This window comes from Pagrus major, chromosome 3 (genome assembly GCF_040436345.1).
Source record: "Pagrus major chromosome 3, Pma_NU_1.0".
Lineage (NCBI taxonomy): Eukaryota > Metazoa > Chordata > Actinopteri > Spariformes > Sparidae > Pagrus > Pagrus major.
Window position 1 is genome coordinate 870,542 of NC_133217.1, and position 22,978 is coordinate 893,519.

Consider the following 22,978-nt stretch of genomic DNA (forward strand, 5'->3'; position numbering starts at 1 on the left):
ATATGTTAATAAATGAGACGTCTGTTCCCGCGTTTACTCATCTCACGCAGTGTATTCTCGTATTAATATGCTGAGCTGTTGATAAACGCGAGGACGCGCTCTGTTTCGGGGAGGACGAGGCGGAACTGCACATTTGTAGTCTTTTTCTGACGTTAGCGTAAATTCGCCGCAATGGCGGACGTGGCTGCAGCTGCTGTTGGAGCTGGTCCCGATGTCAACACAGCTGGAAACCCCACAGAGATCGCGATGGCGTATCTACAGGACGAGGTGACATTTTCATTTGTCCTGTCGGAATCAGTTGTTTTGAAAAGTGTTAAAATATTCAGCGGGTTGTTTGTTCCGGCTCTCTGGTTCCAGTTAGCATCCACGACAAGAGGCTTCATCATTAAACTGACTGAAGTGCGTCTTATTTAAACAACAGCGATGATGTGAATTAAAAAGTTGTGGTAGTAAACACAATCTGGCTTAATTGTGTATTTTGACAACGTTTGTTAGTGTCGCTTTAAGCTAATGTAGCTGTTAGCATCCTGTCAAAACACTGTAAAGCCCTGAACGCAACAAAGTAACGTCACCAGCTGTGGTTTCATTAATGAATCATCAGCCATTCACTCTGATGTGTGTCCGTGTTCGTGATTGTGGTGTTAATCAGACAGAAGAAGACATTTAAAGACGTCACCTGTCCTCTGGGAACTCCCCCCATTTATTTTATTAATGAATCTGCAGTAATAATCCCTGTTTGCAGTCCTGAACATCCTCTGCTCCTGTTGGCTGAGGATGAGCCACCTGAGGCAAAAGAAATGTGTGTGTGATTATTTCTCTTTTCCTAGAAGACTGATGGAGACATGATGAACCTGAACCTGGGGGAGCTGGACCTCACCACTGATGAGTTTATCTTGGATGAAGTGGACAGTAAGACGTCATTTAAAAGTCTCATATTTTGATCAGAGGACAACAGATGAATAATGATGAGCTCCTCTATCGACCTGACACAGCCGATATGTCTGCAGCGCCCTCTAGAGTTTAAACACATCAACAGTACAGTAACATATTGAGACCAGGATTTTACCAAAGCAAAGTTTTAGTTGCCACGAAGAGACAGAATGACTTTTATAATGTTTTACAACCTGCAGCAGCTGCTTGCATTTAAAAAATCATATGAGCGCGTCTGCGTGGAGGAAATACAAGTTTAAATTCATAACACTGCTCCTCCTCAGACAAGGTTTCCCCAGGGTTAACGAGAAACTGTGGCCTGCTAAAGACACGACTGTTGGATGTTTAATGTTTCCTCTCTGTCTCCTGCAGTTCACATCCAGGCCAACCTGGAAGATGACCTCGTGAAGGAGGCGCTCAAAACGGTGAGAATGTCCTGACACTGTTGCTGCCTGCATCGACGAGTTAACATCTGGCCGCTCACCTCTGTTGTAAACTGCAAACACAATCAATCCAGTTTTCGTGAGATGAAGTGAAACCACTCCTCCTTCTTTGGTTCATGAAACGAAATAAAAACTGTGTTGACTGTGAGTCGGTGCACGTTTTCTCAGTCTGTGTCCGTATTATAAATGTGGTGACGGAGGTGTCCTCCATCTGTTTTCAGGGCGTAGACCTCCGTCAGTACTCCAAACAGGTGGAGTCAGAGCTGCAGAGGATTGAGCAGGCGTCCATCAAAGACTGTATCCTTCCATGTCAACAGGGTTTTTTTGTCCCTCTGTTTCACGTGAATATATTCTGTGTCAGATCTTCTTATTGTTTATTTGTAGATTTTAGTTTTTCTGCTCAAGGACATGAAACAAACTGTCATATATATTGGGGGTTGATGATCTGTTGTTGTTTTCCTGACGGTTCGTCTGTCAGACATCAAGGAGAGTCAGAACATCGCTCTGCTGCACAACCAGATCACCGCCTGTGACTCCATACTGGAGGTAAGACTTCATCCTGATCCAACAGTCGTCTGCATGATGAACTCAGCGTGAGTCAGTGAACAATCTAAAGAGTGAAGGACAGAAGACAAAGGACCAGCCAGTGAATGTTCAGATGATCATGTCACTGAGTCTCTGTTGTTTCTTTCTGCTTTTTACACTATAAATCCGTCTTGTCTTTGTTGCACGAAACAACAATTCACAAACACAAGTGACGTAGAGCTCCGTCCTCTTCCTCCCTGTGCAATAAGATAAAATAAAATAGCACTTTTTCCCTGACTTGACGGTTGTTTCTCCGTCCACTCGTCCTGTCAGCGGATGGAGGGCATGCTGAGCGGCTTCCAGAGCGACCTGTCCTCCATCAGCAGTGAGATCCAGACTCTGCAGCAGCAGTCGGTCAGCATGAACGTGCGGCTGAAGAACAGGCAGGCGGTGCGCAGCCACCTCAGTCAGCTGGTGGACGAGCTGGTGGTGCCCGGAGCCATGATCTCGTAAGTGTGATGGAGAGCGGGGAGACAGTTCAATGTTCTGCAGGCGTGTTTGTCTGACGTCTTACCGTCTCATCGCAGCACCATCCTGGACAGTCCGGTGACGGAGCAGGAGTTTCTGGAGCAGCTCCACGAGCTCAACAACAAGATCAACTTTGCCAAAGAGCTGAGCTTCAGAGAGACGCTGGCCTGCTCCGACATCCAGGACATCGTCGACCGCCTCAAACTCAAGGTGACACACAACAAAACAGCCGTGGAACGTGCACTTTGTCGTGCTTTTCTCTGACGTGAAGCGATCTTAACATTTGCGTCTCCCTTCAGGCGGTGTCAAAGATCCGAGAGTTCATTCTTCAGAAGATTTACTCCTTCAGGAAGCCGATGACCAACTACCAGATCCCTCAGAACACTCTGCTCAAGTACAGGTGAGTCCGCCGGACCTGCCGGCCCTCAGGATCTTTGTTTGAAAGATATTTCAGGCTTTAAAGATGATGAATGTATCAGCTCCTCGTCTTTATTTAAGTTCTTTGATCATATTTTGTAGGTTTCTTTTCTTACACTGCATTAGTTTTGTTATAAAATGGACCAGAATGGAGCTTCAGTATTTATCAGCTTGTCTTCACGTCTCGATCTGAAATGATCCCTGAACATGTAACAGCCACACTCTCTGTCTCTGTTCGGTCTCGCTGTAGATTTTTCTATCAGTTCCTTTTGGCCAATGAGAGGACGGTTGCCAAGGAGATCAGAGACGAGTACGTGGACACGATGAGCAAGATTTACTACAGTTACTTCAAGTCGTACAGCGGCAGGCTGCTCAAAGTGCAGGTCAGTGGATCCACACAGGACTCGTTCTGGTCCCAGTGAAGGCGTCACGAGCAGTCGAGATCTTTGTCTTAACTTACAGTTTATGGGTACTTTTTCATTTCTTGTACACAAACCATCTCATAATGTTGTTTTTTAGCCAGAGTAAACACATTTCCTCATTCAGTTCAGATCTCACAGAGCAGAGAAAAGTTGAATTATAACCCGTGAAGAAGCGTTCGGCTGATATAAAGTGTCCTGTGTGCAGTACGAGGAGGTCGCAGACAAAGACGACCTGATGGGAGTAGAAGACACGGCCAAGAAAGATATCCTTTAAACTGTGTGTGACTGTGTGTGTGACTGTGTGTGTGTGCCTGTGTGTGACTGTGTGTGTGACTGTGTGTGACTGTGTGTGTGACTGTGTGTGTGACTGTGTGTGTGACTGTGTGTGTGTGCCTGTGTGTGACTGTGTGTGTGACTGTGTGTGACTGTGTGTGTGACTGTGTGTGTGACTGTGTGTGTGACTGTGTGTGTGACTGTGTGTGTGACTGTGTGTGAGACTGTGTGTGTGACTGTGTGTGACTGTGTGTGACTGTGTGTGACTGTGTGTGTGACTGTGTGTGTGACTGTGTGTGTGACTGTGTGTGTGGCTGTGTGTGTGTGTGTGTGTAGCTGTTTCAGTTGCGTGTGGCTGTGTGTGTAGCTGTTTCAGTTGCGTGTGGGCGTGTGTGACGCTCACATACCGAACATACGAACACACTGATGATGATGTGTCATTAACGTCGAGGCCGGAGGCTCCTTGACTCCTCCTGCAGGTTTCTTCTCCAAACCGTCTCTGAAGAGCAGGAACACCATCTTCACTCTGGGCCAGCGGGGCGCCATCCTGAGCCCGGCCGAGCTGGAGGGGCCCATCCTGGTCCCACACACGGCTCAGAGAGGAGACAGCAGGGTGAGACGTCCACCGTGTATCACAATTATAATGTTTACTCCAGTAAAAGTAATAGATTACAGGCTCTTGGGTTGGGTTAGATTCATAAAGCTGCAGACTTTCACACTGCAAAGCTTCAACTCCTGCACTCAGACTTCAGCAGACAGTTCAGCAGCCTCATTAGTTTATTAAAGGACCCAAAACGATTAGAAAGTACTAATAATACAGCTGTCAGCAACATGTTGTCAGGAAATATTTATAAAAACAATATTTAAAAACTGCAGCTTCAGCCGACACCTCAGGCTGCAGAAGTCTTTATGTTGTGGTTCTGTTTGGTCCATAATAATATCCAGTTTTCCTCTTATTGTTTGTTAATGATTTTTAGTGAATCAGAAGAATGTGTTGACTGGACTCTCAGGTGAATGAGCAGGACTCACCTGGATTCAGAGTGAAACCACCAGCGAGCGACATCACAGATACATTAACTGTTAATGTCCCTCCGTCTGTCCTCAGTATCCCTACGAGACGCTGTTTCGCAGTCAGCACTACGCTCTGCTGGACAACGGCTGCAGAGAGTACCTCTTCCTCTCCGATTTCTTCATGGTGGCAGGAAACTCGGCGCTCGACCTCTTCAACAGCATCATGGGAAAAACTCTCAGCATGTTCCTGGTACGAACGTCTCGTCTCTCTGTTTCCCTGAGTGCTGCAGCTTTACATCAGCACACCACGTTTATTCCTTCAGTGCTGTTACTGTGTCTGCTCCGTCTCTGCAGAAGAGCATGTCCACGTACGTGTCCGACTGCTACGACAGCATCGCCGTCTTCCTGTGTATCCACATCATCCTCAGGTTCAGAGCCATCACCGCCAAGAGGACGATCCCCGCCCTCGACAAGTCAGTGTCCCGTTAAACATCAGATTTATTCCAGCAGCTGAAAACAAAATGATTTATTCCTGTTGTGGTCGTAAAAATGTTCACTCCTCCACGACATCCAGCAGTTTTTGTGAATTTATGAAGCCTCAAAGTCTTTCAGCTCATTTTTCTCCTCCAGCAGCAGGAAAATATGTCTTTCTAAAAGTGTGTGTGTGTGTGTGTGTGTGTGTGTGTGTGTGTGTGTGTGTGTGTGTGCGCGTGTGCAGGTACTGGGAGGCGGTGCTGGAGCTGCTGTGGCCCCGGTTTGAAATGATTCTGGAGATGAACATCCACAGCATCAGAAACACAGACCCTCAGAAACTGGGAGTGCTGGACACCAGACCACACTACGTCAGTCTACACACACACGCAGGGACACACACACACACTTACACACCCTTCATGTGTTTGACGGCACTGAAATGAGTGTGTGTGTGTGTGTGTGTGTGTGTGTGTGTGTGTGTGTGTGTGTGTGTGTGTGTGTGTGTGTGTGTGTGTGTGTGTGTGTGTGTGTGTGTGTGTTTGTTTGCTGGTTTCAGATCACGCGTCGTTATGCAGAGTTCTCATCCGCCATCGTCAGCATCAACCAGACGTTTCCCAACGAGAGGACCAACACTCTGCTGGGACAGCTGCAGGTAACACACACACACACACACACACACACACACACACACACACACACACACACACACTCAGAGGCAACAGAACTTTAATTTTCTCTTGGTGTCCTGAGTGTTTGAAAGGAGTCTCTAAATTAAATATATTATTATGATTATGATTAAAACAAATGTGTTGGTGAGTAAAATAACAGATAATCTGATGTTTTTGAACAAATACTGTGAGAATTGTAATAAAATGTGTATCAGTCAGAGTTCAGAGGAGATGAACTGACTTGTTTCAGCAACATTTACTTAAACTATTTAATTCTTCTCGCTGCATTTGTTCTGGAAACAACAGGTACAGTTCATATCATTCATAATTATACAATAATTTATACACTAATTATAATTTATATCTTTTTGAAGTCTGTTTTTTTCTGATTTTCACATAAACAGGTCGCAGCAGAATAGAAACATGTTTCCAGTGTGTGACATGCAGAAGAGAAAGTGACTGAATGAGCAGTTTGTTTTATTTATTGAACTCAAACTGAATATAAAACATGAAATTTGTTTTTCTGCAGGTTGAGGTTGAAAACTTTGTTCTGAAGATGGCGGCAGAGTTTCCCTCCAGACGAGACCAGCTCATCTTCCTCATCAACAACTACGACATGATGCTCAGCGTCCTCATGGTGAGCGCCGGCTTTATGTCTGTATTAGTGTTTTTCTCAGGATCGTTGAGTTGTTGGTTCCCTGTCTAATTTTGTATTCGAGCTTTATTTAACCAGGTCGATGTGGATTAGCTCACAGGTTTCATCTAAAACACTGTACGTTTGTTAAAATCAGTCTGTGATGGTCGTTCTTCCCCCGTTCGTCCAGGAGAGGGCAGCAGACGACAGCAAAGAGGTGGAAGGTTTCCAGCAGCTGCTCCTGGCGAGGACGCAGGTAATCATCACAGGGGAATTCTGGGAAATCTGAAGCCCTGTGGCGACACACCTTCTTTTACTGCGTCCTCTTTGTGTTCAGAGCTCTGATTTCAAACACGTGTAATTAAAGTGTCGTGTGACTCTAGAAGTAGTTCAGTCAGATTGTAGAAACAGAAACAGAAACAGAACCAGAACCGGTTAAATGGACATGAAGCTCACAGTTAGACAGAAGGTCATAGAACGATTTAGTCAAACGTAGATTAACATAATAAAGGTAGAATCATAACTTACAGACTTAAAATGATAAAATTCCGACATGTTTCCTTTTATTTTAATGCAAAATTAATATTTTTGTGAACAATTATTTATTTATTTTATAATTTTGCGACACAGCAGGATGTGAAATAAGGTGTACAAATGAAAAAACAATAAATATAATAATTTAAAACACTTTTCAGTCGAAGCATCTGAATAATAACTTCAGTGTTAAAATGGATTAAAGTGTAAAATCTCGTCTGTTTTCACGTTTTCACATCGTTACAGATTCTAACTGTTCCTGTTTGCAGGAGTTCATCGAGGAGATCCTGTCTCCTCCCTTCGGAGGGATGATCGCCTTCGTGAAGGAGGCCGAGGCTTTGATGGAGAAAGGGCAGCTCGACCGGCTGAAAAACGAGGAAGGTGAGAAAAGTCGAATTGTTTTTGGTTTTGATATCTTCTCTCTGTCACCCAAAATACTGACAAAGTTTTATACATGTACAGCTCGGTCCAAAAGTCTGAGGCCACAGTGGAAATGTGTTATGTTGTCACACAAACCTGGAAACGATCAGAAAGTACAAAAGAGCAGAGAGATTACAACATGTTTACAGCGACACTGGTGGGTGTGGTTACACTCATTCACTTCTCTTGAGTTTTGTTTTCCAGAGTAATCGTCAGCCGTCAGTCTCAGTTTTGTTTCTCTTCCCTTCAACGCTTCAGCTTCCCACATCCTCAGTCTTCTCACATTAAACGCTCTGTTTCCTCCCACATGCACCACATCAGGCCTCTGACACGTGAAAAGCCCCGACTCTGTTTACAAAGAACAAACATGAACAATTGTGTGTGTGTGTGTGTGTGTGTGTGTGTGTGTGTGTGTGTGTGTGTGTGTGTGTGTGTGTGTGTGTGTACGCAGCTCGTATCACTCAGCTGGTTCGGGGGTTTTCCGGCACATGGAAACAGTCGGTGGAGTCGATGAGTCAGGACGTCATGAGGTCGTTCACCAACTTCAAAAATGGAACCAGCATCATACAGGTGAGACAGCAGACAGGTGAGACAGCAGACAGGTGAGACAGCAGACAGGTGAGACAGCAGACAGGTGAAGCAGCAGACAGGTGAGACAGCAGACAGGTGAGACAGCAGACAGGTGAGACAGCAGACAGGTGAAGCAGCAGGCAGGTGAGGCAGCAGACAGGTGAGGCAGCAGACAGGTGAGGCAGCAGGCAGGTGAGACAGCAGGCAGGTGAAGCAGCAGACAGGTGAGACAGCAGACAGGTGAGACAGCAGGCAGGTGTGAGGAAGAGTTTCTTCTGAATATTACAGTCGGCTTTCAGTCTTAGATTCTTTTGAGAAAATGTTTTTAGTTTTATATTCATGTGTGTGTTGCAGTTGTGTGTTGCAGTTGCGTGTGAGTTGTGTGTGAGTTGTGTGTGATGTGTGTGTGAGTTGTGTGTGAGTTGTGTGAGTTGTGTGAGTGTTGGAGGAAGTGGGCTGTGTAACACGTGATGAAGCAGCACTTCCTCTTCCTGCCGCAGGGCGCTCTGACCCAGCTGATCCAGTACTACCACGGCTTCCACAAGATCCTGAACCAGCCGACGTTCCGCAGCCTGGCCGTGCGCTCCGAGCTCATCAACCTGCACCACCTCATGGTGGAGGTGAAGAAGCACAAACCCAACTTCTAACAGATCAACTGAAACAGACTGAAACACGAGCGTGAAGACAGCCGGAGGTCCGCAGGAGTCGATTCCCTCCGTCGCTCTCAGCTGAAGAACACGAGTCGTTAACAAAGCGACACTTTTCTGCATTTTCCCTCCAGCTGAGACGAGTCGTTCAGACCAAGTCATTTTTCACTCTGCATTAAAACATGACCTCACATCTGGAGAGCTGAGGTGTGGAAGAAATAGGTAATAATAATGAAGCTGCGCGTCAGATTTACAGTTATAATCCTTCAGATTTCAGTCTTGTGGTTTTCCACCGTGCCCGGTGAAGCCTGCACACAGAGTCCAGTTACCTGACAAACATCAGCATGAACACAATCAGCATGTTCTTTGTTTCGTAGACGTGTTTTTGATGAACGACTGCAGTCAGTGCCGACCTTGTGTTTCCTGTGGCTGCTTCACAATAAAAGCCAGTTGAAGTATTTTATTGTGACGCGGCAGCAGTGCAGGTACGAGTCCACAGGGGGCATCTTAGGACGCGAGGGCACGAGACGCTGCCCAGCTTTGCCCGCCTGAACCAAACGGGCCACACCCTCCGCAAAATACTTTTTTATTACCAAAATAACTCGGCGAGATGTTTAAAGCATGCAGCTGCAGAATCTGTTTTAACTTAACAATGTTTAGTTTTTTATTCTTCAGGAGTGTAAAGAGGTCGTGCGTCACGCAGGACGCCTCTCGTTTACAAAAAGTAGCTGCCTAAATTCAACTTTTTGCAAATAAGAAGCGGGGCAACGCGTCAAGACACAACACTCTGCTACCAGAATGCATTCCTCGATCCTGTGGACACATTAGCTTTATTCTGTTAGCATTAGCATCACGAGCATGTTAACCTCGCTCTGATACATCAGCAGAGACTGAACAGTCTCAGACTCTCAGACAGTAACACGCTGGAGCACAGGCTGCATCGCTCGTGTGTGTGTGAGGGCAAACTGAATCCGGTGTGGGACTGGCGGACCCCGCCACCAACAGTGAAAAACTACCATGTAGCGACGTAAAATCTTAAGGATTATAAGAGTAAAACATGTTCATTCATTTAACGAAGCAGCGACAAAAAACTTAAGCTATGATGAGAATTTGGACTTTTGTCACGAAACACTGAAGTTTGTTTGTTTGTTTGTTGAATTTACTCCAGAAGAAGAAATGATTCGTGTGATCTTTGATTTAAACGCTGCGTTAGAGAAGCACTAGTGGGAGAGGAGCTCTTCCAACACTTTACTTGAAACTCTGTCGTCTGTTGTTTTTCTGCGTCAGTGAAGCTCAGCAGGTGAGGCTGAACATTAAAGGACCAAGCTGCTGATTTTCTGTCTGTTTTCTTCTTCTTGTCAACAAATCGCATGAAAAAAGACCAAAACCATCGATGTGTTACTGCTGTTTGACTTCCTGTCATGTCTGTGGCTCTCAGCTCCTTCATTAGCTCCTTCATTTATCAAACAAACAGAAGGAAACGGTGTCTTTGTCGGGGACTATTTTCAGCGGCGGATTAATCCACACTTGGTGCTTTTGGTGTATTTGTGGCAGCAGGACAGTGTGTGTGTGTGTGTGTGTGTGTGTGTGTGTGTGTTCATGGTAATAAAGGAACATGTCACCCAGTTTTTGGAGCAACACTGGAGCTCCATGACACAGAGGAAGAAGATAAATCACAACACATCTGAACTGTTGGTCTGAGATTTGTTGACTGTAAGAAAAACCGAACATCACCCGTCTGATCCTACAGAGTCGCTGCTCAGTCTTCATGATGTTTGTGCCTTTGCTCACTTACTAACAGTCGCTGTACTGACGTCATCGTGTTGCATTTAATTGTGTGAATGTGTGTGAAGTCGTTGTTTAACAAAGAATCGTAGAAATACAACGTCTGTGCGTTTTATTTACACCAAGGAGAAGACAAAGAAACAACTGCTAATAATTTAATCACTGTACAGAAACACACAACATTTTCACAACGCTACATTTACAAGTGATTTCTAATTATAATGACTGAGAGATCACATCCGCCTGCGCAGACAAACATATTGATAATAATGAATAAATCTGGCTGTCACCCTCAATTAGATTCACATTTGATTAGTTTAAAGGACAGTTGGTCAAACATAATATATTTATATATATATATATAAAGAGTTTTAATTAACACGGGCCACTCATCAGCCTGATGGTTCAGACGTGCTGGTGTAATGTGGTGATTGTTATGATATTGTGCTACTTTGTGTCTCTTCACTCGGTGGCAGATGTTCACACTGAGACACGTCATCAAACTGTCCTGTAATGAAGCTTCACTCTACAAATATTCAGGAATTATTCATTTAATAGAAAAGTTGCTTTTCAAGATTAAAATTAATTTTCACTAATAGAATTGTAATAATTCTGTTTGTACTTCCTGAAGCTGCACACACACACACACAAAGAAACACAGAAACTGTACAAACTCATCAGTGAGTTTTCAGAGTGGAGTTTAGAGGGCGAGTTCACAGAGGAGTGAAGCTGCTGCAGTCTGAAGCTGCTGCAGTCTGATGCTGCGGCTGCGAGTCCATCTGCATCGTGTCAGACGGCAGCAGCAGCAGCAGGGTGAACAGGCTGCAGCTGTGGTGGGCGTCCACCTTTGGTCTTTTCACACGTGATTAAACTACGACGGCATGTTAGTGACATTATAGGTGAAAACATCAGAGCCGGGGGAGGAGGGTAAAATCATAATGTCCAAGATTAAAGTAGAAAGTTCACAATAAAAACAAGTAAAATTTGTGAGTTTTTCTCATAAATTCACCACTTTAATCTCAGTTATTGAGTTTTTTCAGATAGTGACCCTCCTCCTCCTCCTCCTGCTCCTCCTCCTCCTCCTCCTCTCTCTACAATGGCCCTGACATGCCGTCGTATTAAACTAAATGAGTCACATGTTAATTATTTAGCTTCAGAACTGTTTGTATTTGTGTTTCTGAACTTGGGACAGAGCCAGGCTAGCAGTTTCCTTCTGCTTCCAGTCTTTATGCTAAGCTAAGCTAAGCTAACCATGAGGTGCTTCTACTTTCATTTCACTGCTTCACTTCACTTTTTATTCCACTTTCATTTATTAATAACTTTAGTTACATGTTACTTTGCAGATTACATCAGAGTCAGAGTAGTGTATTTTTAAATGACTTGAGTTTGGCTGCTACTGGACACAAAGAATAAAAACACTGAACGTCACATCGACCAGATAATCAGCAAATACCTGCATGTAAATGTGTCTCATTTACTTTGACTTGCCCTTTTGTTACTTACATTACATTTAAAATCAGATACTTTAAGATTTTTACTCAAGTGTTACTCTTCACATGGGCGACTTTGACTTTTACCAAACTCATATTTTAACACACAATCATCACTTTCACTCAGGTTTGACTTCTGGGTACTTTTTTACAACATGTGATGAAACTCCAGCAACAGAACAACTTCCCCGTGAGACCACAAGAAAAAAAACAACCTTATCTGAGCGTTAAAAGAAAAAAACCTTATCTGAGCGTTATAAAAAGAAAACAACATTACAAAGTTAAATGGGGACAAATGTACCTCAACTGTTGCTGGAATTTCTGACCTTGTCATTTTTTGTTCTTCTCAGTGGAAATAGTATCCAAACTGCTTCTTCACTCAGAGCAAGACAGTGGATATCTTAAAATGCTGAACTACTCCTTTAAAGACATTGATCTGATGGCAGCCTCTCGTCTCTCAGATCTTCACTCTGTTCTTACAGTCACACCTGGCTGCTCACCTGGCTGCTCACCTGGCTCAGTTCAGAAACACGACGCTATCACACGTGGCACTGGTCATAGTGCAAATGGGCTTAGTGGTCACAGAAGTTCAAGTAGGAAACACATTTACTCAGAGCAGATGAAGAAATGTGAAAGTGGTGATGAGAGCAGACAGGAGGAGGAGAGCTGAGCTGCTGCTTTTGGCAGCGTCACCTGGAAACATCAGAGGACGAGATGGAGTCAGAATATTTACATCATGAAGATTTTTCACTTCACCAGAAACTTACATGAATGTGTTTTTCTCACCTGCTGCTGCTTCATTTTCCCGATTCTGCTGCAATCTGTGAGCTGTGGAGCTTTCTGTAAAAGATGAGTTACATCAGTTACATGTGATAAAAAGTGCAAATCATAAACTTCAAGGTGAAAAATGAGAGATGAGACGAGGGAAACAGGTGAGGACGGATATCAGGTGAGCAGACAAACAAGGAAGCTGCAAAAAGAAGGACGGGTCGTTACGTCACTGGATCTCACTCTGGTGTCAGACTGTGGTGCTGGTTGTGTGAGAAACACAGTAAACCCAACATATCTGTGTCGTCTGACTTCTGATGAAGAAACACCTCCAGGAAATGAAAGAACAAACTTCAGAGAGGTCAAGGTTTGTTCCTGGATTTAGTTTGGGAGGCTGCAGTCTCATCAGCGATGTTTGGTTTGAGGAGAGAAATCAATGGTTACCTTCCTCTCTGACGTTTGTTCTTTCATTTCCTGGAGGCGTTTCTTCATCAGAAGCCAGACGTCTTAGATACGTTGGGTATTAGTGTGTTTCTGAAACCAAAGTGAGAGTCAGTGACGTAACGACCCGTCCTTCTTTTTTTTTAGCTTCCTTGCAGACAAAGGCGACGTCCAAAAGAGAAGCAGGGGTCCAAACAGACGGGGATCGGGTGAAAAGGCAGGGAAATGTATGAGCAGGTGAGCAGGTGGAGGGGGAATGGCGGGAACACGTGGGTGACTGCAGGGAGACAGGACCTGAAATGACAGAGCGCAGACGAGCTCTCACAGTTTCCTTCTGAATTTAAACACAGTCCTCTTACGTTAAAGAACTTGGAGCCGTGTGCCACCGGAAACTTTTAACTTTTTAAATTAATTTTAATTGAATCCACGCGGTGCCGATCGCTCGACTGATTCACCTGGAGGTGCGGTCGGCCTCTCACCTTCCACAGAGAGCTGCACGGTGCTGACAGCGAGGCCATGTTGATCCAGAACTTTGTACGTTCCTTCATCTGAGCTCGTCAGCTTCTTCATCGTCAGCTGCTCTCTGTGCGGGTGTTTCTGCAGACGCTCGCTGTCTTCGTCGTCCCTCATCCACAGGTCGGACCACTGCGAGCTGTTCCTGCAGAGCAAACGTTAGGTGCTGTCAGAGCGACGCAGTGTCAGTGCTGAGACTTAATGTGAGCAAAACCAACATGAACCAACGCTGCTCTTTGGTCTTTGTACATAAAGTAAAAGATTTATTCTTTATGATCGATGATAACAGATTTTTACGACATGATTAAAGTCTGACAAAGAATTAAACGATGTCGACGTCAGCAGGAAGAAACAAATGAAACGTTTAACTTTGGAAAGTTTCTTCTACGTCAAACTGATTGTTTTCCGTTGGGCCTCTGACAGGCGTCACAGTGTGACTCATAACGTCACCAGCAGCCGTTTATCGGCCTTATTCTGATGCAAACAGTCATTTCAGATTCACGTGGAAATAAAAAACATGAGACGAGACAAGAAGAGCGCCCGCATGCAAAGAAGGATGTGAAGGTAAAGAAACGTTAGTGTGATGGTCCACAGCTCACCTGCCCTGGAACACCACTCTGATCGAGTGACGGGTGTAGAGATCCAGAACCAGGTCCTCACCCGGAGCTCGAGACTGAAGAGATTTGTGGTCTGAGAGGAAAACACGAAAACCAGATTCAGTGACATTCAGGATCCAAACGGTCCAGAGTTCAGACGTCAGCAGCGTTAAAGATGAGACTACATGAACGACTCAAAGCAGACGATGAGACGAGAGACAAGAGGTGGACGAAGGAAAAGACAGACTTGAGTGTAGATGATGAGAAAAGTTCAGACGAATGAAATTAACCAGGAGAGATAGAAAGAACAGACAGAGGAGGAGAGACTGACCGAACACAAACAGCTTCACGCTCTGGATGAATTTCCGGGTCTTTTTGGACCTCGCTCCGTCCACCACCATGAAGCTCTCGTATCTCCCCGTGTCTCCGATCTGAACGTCGCTGATGATCAGGGAACAGTCCCCGGACCCCAGCCGCTCCTCGGGAACCTCCACCCGGCCCTCGAACTCCTCGGCCTCCCACTTCTGCTGCCCCCGCACCTCGAACACGGTGTCGGCCGGGGTCGCCCACTGGATGTGGCAGGTGGACGGGGCCTCCACCCCCAGAGACTTCCAGCTGCAGGGAAGCACGGCCTGGTTCCCCACCTTCGAGGTGACGGAGGGGAGGTTAATGGAGGACGGGGACGAGGAGTCTGGAAGGAGAGAAAACAGAGGAAGATGAAAATGTAACTGATGATAAAAATACAGATAATAACTGTGTGACAACATGAAACCAGGCTGATACTCACCAACTAAACTGCCAACCAGGAAACATGGCAGGAGTGAGAAAGCCCTGAAAAAACAGCAGCGGTGAGTCACGACCGTCACACACGTCCTGTCGTCCTCCTCAGCCTGACTCCCCCTGCTCACCTGTCTCACATCAGCCTCAGCTCACCTGTCTCACACCAGCCTCAGCTCACCTGTCTCACACCAGCCTCAGCTCACCTGTCTCACACCAGCCTCAGCTCACCTGTCTCACACCAGCCTCAGCTCACCTGTCTCACACCAGCCTCAGCTCACCTGTCTCACATCAGCCTCAGCTCACCTGCTCTCCTCCACTGATTCCCCTCAAGTTACATTTTTTATTCAGGACTTTGTTTTTTTACTTGTATTTGTACGAGTATTTCTACTTTTACTTTACTAAAACTACTGTGACATTGTTCTGCGGCCACGTCGCTCAGCGCCGAGTCATCATGAGGATCAACGCTGCTCAGAATGAGTCGGGGATGAAGAGGATGTGGGTGAATAATGTTCAATAAACACAAACTAAAAACTCAAATGTTACAGAATAAACTAAATACATTTGAGTAAAGTAGAATATATGTGGTATCATAATAATAATAACAATAATAATAATAATAATAATAATAATGGTGATGATAGATGGTGAAAAGCTCGATGAAAAGACATTTGAAGATGATTTATTTTAATTAAAACATTGATCATTCTGTCTGAATGTCTCCGACGTGATTCATCAGCTCATCCTCTGACGCAGGGTGTGGTCACAGCTTCACTTCTGACTGATAAACTCTTATCATATTCATATTTTGTTGACACTTATAGACATATACTCACATTTATACTATAATATGTTCATGTCGAAGCTTTTCAAACGACGTATGAGCCAAAAAATATCCAGAAAACCAGTTTTACATGTTTCTTCTTCATATTAGCTGAATGAACTCTTCAAGCTGTTCTGCTGATTTATCATCACACTTAAGGATTTGATTGAAATTGTATTTATTTGGTTGTTTTTATTACTCTGATGTGATTTGTGGCATCAGTTATCACCAGTGAGCAGGAGGTGAACAGGTGATGGGTTAAGTTTCGTTTTCACTCACTTGTTGGTTTCCTCACTAACGAAACTCAGCCTGTCATCATCAGCTGCAGACAAACTGCCCCGTGCTCAACAAAAACCCTGTTTCTTCTGATCTGCTGCAGAAATTTCAACCCTGCATTCAATTATAACTTTATGTTCTGTCATATTTAATGCACAAGTTGCAAAAAATGTTGCTGTAAATCTGCACAGAAATAATTATAAGAAAAATAATATAATTAAATTAAATATAAAAAACATTTCCACTGTGAATGAAGCTTCTATTTCAAAATAAAAGTGCAGCATTTCTCACCAGTGTGTCTTCATGATGTCTGATGTCCGGATGCTCAGTTCAGTCCTGTCCTCGCCTCTCTGCGTCCCTGCCTGTGTGTCGGTGTGTGTTCACACTCACACCACATCGCTACTCTTTAAATGAGAGCCTAAGTTTCGATTTCCGGTATGAGACACAGAAAATAAAAGCGCCTATTAAACGTCTGGCTGATGAAATGAAGCGTTCCTGGATTCATAAAACACTTTGGAGACATTGTGTCATTATATCTGAAGAACCAGACGTTCAATAACAGCATCTGTTGGACTATTTAGATATTTTTGAATAAGAACAGATTCATCTCCCCTTAAAACCACCAGGGGACATTTTGCTGTGCTTTTATTTTGAAGTCCTCCTTCCCACGGTGTGTGACGTGTGCAGGTAACTTGACGGATCTCCACAGAAACGAAACCTAAGCGGCACCAGAACCGCAGCATCATCAGTTTCAGGCCAAACACGGGGAGAAATGTGACTTAATGTGAGATGACCGACGTGTCGGTGGTCTCTGTGTCTCTGTGTCTGTCCCGTTTCACAATAAAGTTCCCTGCACTTCCTGTCACTTAAACATCACTCTGTCCCCTCAGAGATCTGCTCAGTCCTGCAGCTCTGCTCATGGCAGCTCTCACTCGGATCCTCACTTTGATTTGTAAGTGATTATTTCATGTTTATTTGCTGATTTGAAAACAGGCTTTGAATTCAAGGGTGTGTCCAGGACTTTTCAAGGTGCTGTGTGCAGAAATCCCAGGACCCTTGAGAAGAAACAAGGCTTAATGTAGAAGATTATTGTTTTATATGTTATGATTTGCTGTTGCTGCTGTTTTGTTTGTGGTCGTGGTTTTCATGAGTCGCGTGGTTTGTTCTCAAAATATCAAAACCAAAAGTAAAGTGAGAGAAACCAGCTGCAGGTCTGAGTGAACACCTGTGACCCGTCCTGACACCTGAGTGGTTAGACACAGATCTACTGACACCGTTTTATATTTCTGATCATCATTACAATACCTGAACTGTTTCTGCAAGCTAACACCAGTGTCTTTAAATATTAATGTGTGAATGTGGCTCCGTGTGCAGTAAGAACATCTGTCAAGTGGCAAACAGGCAAGTTTCAGGGTCCAGATGTGTGTGATGCTGGTGTCAGTATCAGAACAACTCTACTGAGAACAAAGCAAAATGTAAAAATCAAAGAAACAACAGAAATGATTCAGTTTTAAACACAAATATACTTTTTTTTCTTATCTGACTTCTCAAATGTATCTGAGGGGGTAGTTTATATGCATTAAGTAGCTTAAAAGGAAAAGTTCACCCAAAAATGTAAATCCAGTCATGATGCTGATATAAAGTCAGGTGAAGTCTCGTAGTCCACAAAACATTTCTGGAGCTTCACAGTAAAACAGCAGCATTCTGCTAAACACCTGAAGCAGCTGGAGACTTGATTTAAAACAGAGAAACAACCAAAATAAATAAATAAAACCTCAAAACTCCATTAAAACTTTGCCAAATCAGCTGTTAGCACTTCCTGTTAGCAGTGTAACTGCGGATGCACAGACAACTATCACTGGATCACTTTGATACTGAAGGAAACTTAAAAACATGATTTTTTAAGGCAAGTTCTGCACATGTAAGGAGCGTCTTTTTTAAGGATTTCTAAGTGGATTCATGGAGTCATCGTCTCCTCCTGATGATATAAAGTCAGGTGAAGTCTCGTAGTCCACAAAACATTTCTGGAGCTTCGGGTGCAAATAATGTCTTTATAAGTTCACTAAATTGGAGCGAAGGGCTGCAGATCCCAAGCTCAAATAAATAAAAAATAAAGCTATAGACGTGTGAGCAATAAAGTAATGGAAATGGGTGTCTGCATACTTTTGGCCACATCTTCTTTATTGTATACATTGTATGTGTTGTCCACTATAAATATAAAGTATCACAAAGTGTCCTCCTCCTCCTCAGGTGTCGCAGGAGGTCACCTGTCCCCGGCCTCACCTGTTCTCCGCTCTGCCCTGGTGGTCCGGGCTGGGCAGAACACCTCTCTGACCTGCAACCTGACATCCAGCAGTGACATCACCTGGTACCACCTGCGCTCAGACCAGCTGCTGCCTCTGCTGACTGTCAGGATGAACAAGTTCATGGAAGAAGAAGTGGACCTCCACGCTGCAGACGGCAGGCGGCTCAGCAGCGGTGGAGGTCTGGAGAGCGGCGCCGTCGGCCTGGACATCCTGCAGGTGGAGGAGACGGACGCCGGGCTGTACTTCTGCACCGGGCGGTGTGCAGGAGCAGCTGTTTGTGTCGGCAGAGGGATTCACCTGGCTGTCGATGGTGAGAAGGTCATTTATTTATTGAAGTCTATGAAAAAAACTTTACATCTTCAGCTTCATGCAAAACGTTTCGCTCGGTTTCAAAGCTGCCGTTTGTTCTCTGAATGAAAGTGAGTCCTGCAGTGAGGCAGCGCTTTGTTTTCAGGTCACCTGATGTTTGAAAGGTGACACCGACAGTTTTATTTCCACATCTCCACAATGAGAGCAGAGAAATTAAAGGGTCAGTCCGTGAACTGTCGCTGTGCTCTGGTGTTTCCAGGAGCTGATGGGGAGTCAGCAGCCCGGCAGCCATGTTGGACTTTGGGGATCTGTGTTCTTCCAGCTTCACTCGTCCTCTGTGTCGTCATCATCTTTGGACTCTACCTGTGCTCAGGTGAGTGGTGTGTGTTTGTGTCCTCTACCTCTGTCTTTAGACATGTGTGAACCAGTGAGGACATTTTGTCTCCTCACGTCTTCAAACGGCTGTTTCGAGGCTAAAACTTGGTGTTAAAGTTTTTTAAAAAAGTAGATTAGAGACAGGTTGGGTGTGTAGGCGTGTAGTTTTGATCCTTCAGGCCAATGAATGTCCTCTTTTATAATAACAAGCGTGTTTGTGGCAGTGTCGCCACCTGGTGGTGGAAAATACAAGTGCATCTACTCAAGTACTGAACTACAGTGTCGAGCAGGGTTGAGTTTAATCACAAATAATGATTTTTTCAATGTAATGAGTCATTTTTACATTATTAATATAAATATGTTAAATGTCACACAGCTGCTGTGATCTGTTTTACACAACTGTTGCAGGAAATGTCATGTTAAGAGAATTCACAAGGAACAGCAAAACATCCCAGACTCCCTTTACAAATCACATGATTTTAGCAGTCGTGACATCCTGAAGAGAAACTTTACAAACTTTGTGAAACAGCTGCAACATATTTTAAATCATCGGTACCTTCTTGTAAATTCAGCATTAAATACAGCACATTAAGATGTAAGATGCTTGTGATTGGGTAATATTTCAGTCATGTAACCGTACTCATATTTAATCTTCTGATTAATGTGTATTAAAGTAGCTTGTGACGTCTTCATGTCCGTGTGCAGTTTGAGAAATGCTGCTGAGCGTTGACGTCGTCCTGTAAGAAAACAAGTTTCACCAGCTTGAGGTCGTTCAAGTCAAGTGAAGTGAAAGAGAAACAATGTGTGAAAGTGTCTCTGCTTTCTGAGGGAAAATGTGTCAAAAACAAAAACTGTGTGAAGAATACAACACGGTGTATATTTTATAGTGGGAGTGAAGTTTGTGGTTCATACTGTTTCACAATAAAGCATCGAGTGAAGAGATGACACTCCTTATTTAACAACATTAACAACACGTCACACACTCCACGATCTGTGTATCATTTAATTACGTACAAATGTGTTCCTCCCTCTCAGAGACAAACAGGAAGATCAGGCTCAGTAATTATCCCAGATCAAAACATCCACATGACACAATGTTCATGAGACAAAGAACATCAGAATAATAAAAACCTTTCTGGAAACTCATAATTCACCATCAATCACCATTTATTCAACTCAGGACATTTTGTGCAACAATAAAGAATAAAAGTAACGTAACAATTCAAATCAGCTCAATTCTGGAATAATTCAGTGTCACTACTCTGACATCATTATTCTTTAACCACAGATTGATCCGTTTAATACAAGAGAGACAGAAATCACATTGTGTCCAATAGATGGCAGCATTATCAGCTTCTCAGAGGCAAAGTTCACCGGTTTAGTCTTGTTTTCATCTTTCCTACAGTCTTTTGTTACATTTGAACACATCGTGTCCACTGCTGAAGACAACAGCTGGAAACAAAACCACATGTTCACTTTCTTTTTATTCTCCCGTCGTTACACCATCGACTGTAAAAGATCTGAGCGTCAAACAAAGAAAAGGGTTATCGGATTTCTACAGAACTTGAAATAAGGCAGCTGAAGGTTTCGGGTCCGGCAGAGGTCACCTGGTACTGTGAGTCAGTGAAGCAGGATGAGATTGTGATTTGAGGGTCACAGGATCCAACGGAGTGATGAGTAAACTCTGAAACATGTTAACAGACCTGTTCACCATCTGATCCCGGTGGAGAGGTCTGTTGTTGATAATCAATAAACCTGCAGGTTGACTTGATTGATCTCCTGATGATCTGAGGACAGGACGTCTCCTCACGCCTGCATCAGCAGCAGCCCGTACGGGCGGATGGACTCCTGCACGGTGGCCCTGGTCTGGACCTCGGTGTGGCCCTCGGGGATGTACACCACCCAGATGTTGTCTCTCTGGCACTTCACCCTCTTCTCCGGGTTGATGCGGTTCTGAAGAACCACTTTGTACGTCTTCCCGTCCACTTTGGACTTGAACTTCTTGCAGTACTTCTCCGCCATCTTGATGTCCGGCGTGGAGTACGCTCCTCGGCCCCTCGTCCCCTCCGTGACCAGGGAGGTGGCCGCGGCATCCAGGAAGCTGGGCTCGTCGGACGGGCTCCCGCCGTGGGTCAGGATGATGCCGAGGGAGCCGTCCATGTTGTGTCCGTTGTAGGAGACGGGCCAGGCGTCCTTCCCCGTCCCCAGCCAGACGTCGCCGTCGTCATACTTCTTGGTGACCCGCAGGGCGACCCGGTTCCACCCGCAGGGGCGGATGTACGGCTCGTTGCCACGCAAGTGCGTGGTGCTGCCGTCCTGGAGGTGGACAGAGAGGTGAACAGGGTCAGAACTGGACACGATAATGCTAATATGCTACATGCTAATCACAATGTTTCTGCATCAGTCCTGATGAAAGACGACGTCCTGAGACATCCTGAGACCTGAGCTCACAGTCGAGTTCTGAACAGTGTCACTGCTGGTGCCGCTCATCATTTCTACTGACGATCACTCTGATGATCACCAGCTTCTCAGGACACACACGTCTCACATTTCTTTCTTTGATCCCTTCCTACCTGTTTCTGATCACCTGTCAGTGTCACACAGTCGGTGTCTCACCTGCTGCTCTCACAGTCTTATATAACTGCAGTGTGTTGTGATGTCCAGCAGGTGGCAGCCTGGCCGCACCTCTGCTGTACCCAGATCACCAGCCTGGTTCTGGTCCTCAGTGTAAATGGGTCAAGGTTGTAAAATACCAGATTTATTTTTAATTCACACATTGTAACTCCGTCATTGTGCAGTAAACAGGTCAGTGTGTGTGTCTGTGTCTGTGTCTGTGGTTAAACAGGAGCACAGTCACAGTTAATCTCACTTATTCTGTCAGTAAACATAAAGAAACTCTAATAATCATGTTATTGATCCAAACACACTTTTAATGATTAAGAATTATCTACGTTTAGGTGTAAACACATGTGTATAACGAGCAGCAGCCTGCGCTCAGGTGTGCTCCGGCAGGTAACCTCACCTTGATGTTGGTGAAGTCGTAGTTGTACTGAGGGTGGAAGAAGTCCTGCAGGTTGATCTTCACGGTGGTCCGGGGGCTCGGTTCCGGCCCGGGCCCTTCGGTCAGCGCCTGTGGGGAGCTGTACAGGTCCTGCTCGTCCGGGTCCTGCAGGGACAGGGTCCCGACGCTCGGGTACTCCAGCTCCTTGAAGCCCTCCTGCTTGTAAAACTCCTTGAGGGCGACGATGTTGACGAAGTCCTGCGGGGTGAGCAGCGACGCCCCGCTGGTCGCCTCCACGTTACAGCCGGACAGAGCCGACAGGGCCTCCAGGCACAGCTGGGAGTCCGGCATGGTGCCGAGAGGAGGAGGAGGACGAGGAGGAGAGCTGGGCCGTGACTGACTACAGCTGACTGCTGCTGCTGCTGCGTCTAATTCTTCTTTTCTGTATGTTGAAGTAGTTTCCTGAGCAGAAGTCAGATGTGTCTCTGTCCGCTGCCTCGAGACAAACAACTCGTTCAGTTTCTCTTTCACACTTTCACTTTCCTTTACTCACTGAGCCAGTTACAGGAAGTCACAGCGTTTCTCTAAGAGGAAGTCCAGCTCACATGACTGACTGTGCACATCTGACTGTGACACTGCGCACATCTGGACACACTGCGCACATCTGGACACACTGTGCACATCTGGACACACTGCGCACATCTGGACACACTGCGCACATCTGGAGAGGACGCTTTAATGAGTGGAGACATGAGACACTAACCTGCCTCTTAACATTATACATTTCTATAAACTGCATCACTGCAACATACAGAAGAAGAAACACGATATATTCTGATCTGAAAAACACACAGAGGGATTTTAAAAGATGAATAATTTTAATGTCAGCTTATTTGATATAAACACAAATCTATAAATAAATATAAAGATAAATAAATATAAATATATCTTCTTCTACTTTCTCCTGCATCCGCTTCAGTCACTCTGCTTAACATTTTCAACACCCTCTGACGTGATAAGTT

At 44.9% G+C, this 22,978-nt stretch overlaps 4 protein-coding genes across 8 annotated transcripts in view; 2 read left to right on the plus strand and 2 right to left on the minus strand.

The window, feature by feature from the left end:
- Window position 1: 1 nt before the first annotated feature.
- Window positions 2–10,381, plus strand: vps52 (VPS52 subunit of GARP complex). 3 transcript variants are annotated; one of them, XM_073462976.1, is made up of 20 exons: window positions 2–267; window positions 828–909; window positions 1,303–1,355; window positions 1,595–1,670; window positions 1,852–1,919; window positions 2,232–2,407; window positions 2,486–2,636; window positions 2,726–2,826; window positions 3,094–3,226; window positions 3,471–3,526; window positions 4,016–4,151; window positions 4,644–4,799; window positions 4,904–5,022; window positions 5,268–5,391; window positions 5,580–5,675; window positions 6,221–6,328; window positions 6,483–6,581; window positions 7,129–7,240; window positions 7,731–7,849; window positions 8,350–10,381. In XM_073462976.1, exons 1-20 carry the CDS (start codon window positions 172–174, stop codon window positions 8,494–8,496), a joined length of 2,208 nt encoding a protein of 735 aa, XP_073319077.1. In that variant the 5' UTR covers window positions 2–171; the 3' UTR covers window positions 8,497–10,381. The 3 variants fall into 3 exon arrangements, with proteins under 3 accessions (XP_073319077.1, XP_073319079.1, XP_073319078.1); XM_073462978.1 differs by having other exon boundaries at window positions 6,516–6,581; XM_073462977.1 differs by having other exon boundaries at window positions 831–909.
- Window positions 10,377–16,341, minus strand: igldcp (Ig-like domain-containing protein). Of its 3 annotated transcripts, none has more exons than XM_073462981.1 (7): window positions 16,257–16,341; window positions 14,877–14,920; window positions 14,421–14,780; window positions 14,093–14,183; window positions 13,460–13,638; window positions 12,558–12,611; window positions 10,377–12,464 (listed from the first exon to the last, which is right to left on the minus strand). In XM_073462981.1, exons 1-7 carry the CDS (start codon window positions 16,268–16,270, stop codon window positions 12,382–12,384), a joined length of 825 nt encoding a protein of 274 aa, XP_073319082.1. In that variant the 5' UTR covers window positions 16,271–16,341; the 3' UTR covers window positions 10,377–12,381. The 3 variants fall into 3 exon arrangements, with proteins under 3 accessions (XP_073319082.1, XP_073319081.1, XP_073319080.1); XM_073462980.1 differs by having other exon boundaries at window positions 13,436–13,638; window positions 16,257–16,337; XM_073462979.1 differs by lacking the exons at window positions 10,377–12,464; window positions 12,558–12,611 and adding an exon at window positions 13,048–13,274 and having other exon boundaries at window positions 16,257–16,324.
- Window positions 16,342–16,757: 416 nt separating this feature from the next.
- LOC140993779 (uncharacterized) overlaps window positions 16,758–22,978 on the plus strand; it is a 7,666-nt gene continuing 1,445 nt past the window's right edge. The window contains exons 1-3 of the mRNA XM_073463317.1: window positions 16,758–16,917; window positions 18,216–18,581; window positions 18,840–18,953. Coding sequence (XP_073319418.1) covers window positions 16,884–16,917; window positions 18,216–18,581; window positions 18,840–18,953 — 514 coding nt within the window. The 5' untranslated portion in view covers window positions 16,758–16,883. The remainder of the gene's footprint in view (window positions 16,918–18,215; window positions 18,582–18,839; window positions 18,954–22,978) is intronic.
- Window positions 19,945–22,489, minus strand: LOC140993654 (uncharacterized). Its single transcript, XM_073463158.1, has 2 exons — window positions 21,978–22,489; window positions 19,945–21,271 (listed from the first exon to the last, which is right to left on the minus strand). Exons 1-2 carry the CDS (start codon window positions 22,305–22,307, stop codon window positions 20,762–20,764), a joined length of 840 nt encoding a protein of 279 aa, XP_073319259.1. The 5' UTR covers window positions 22,308–22,489; the 3' UTR covers window positions 19,945–20,761.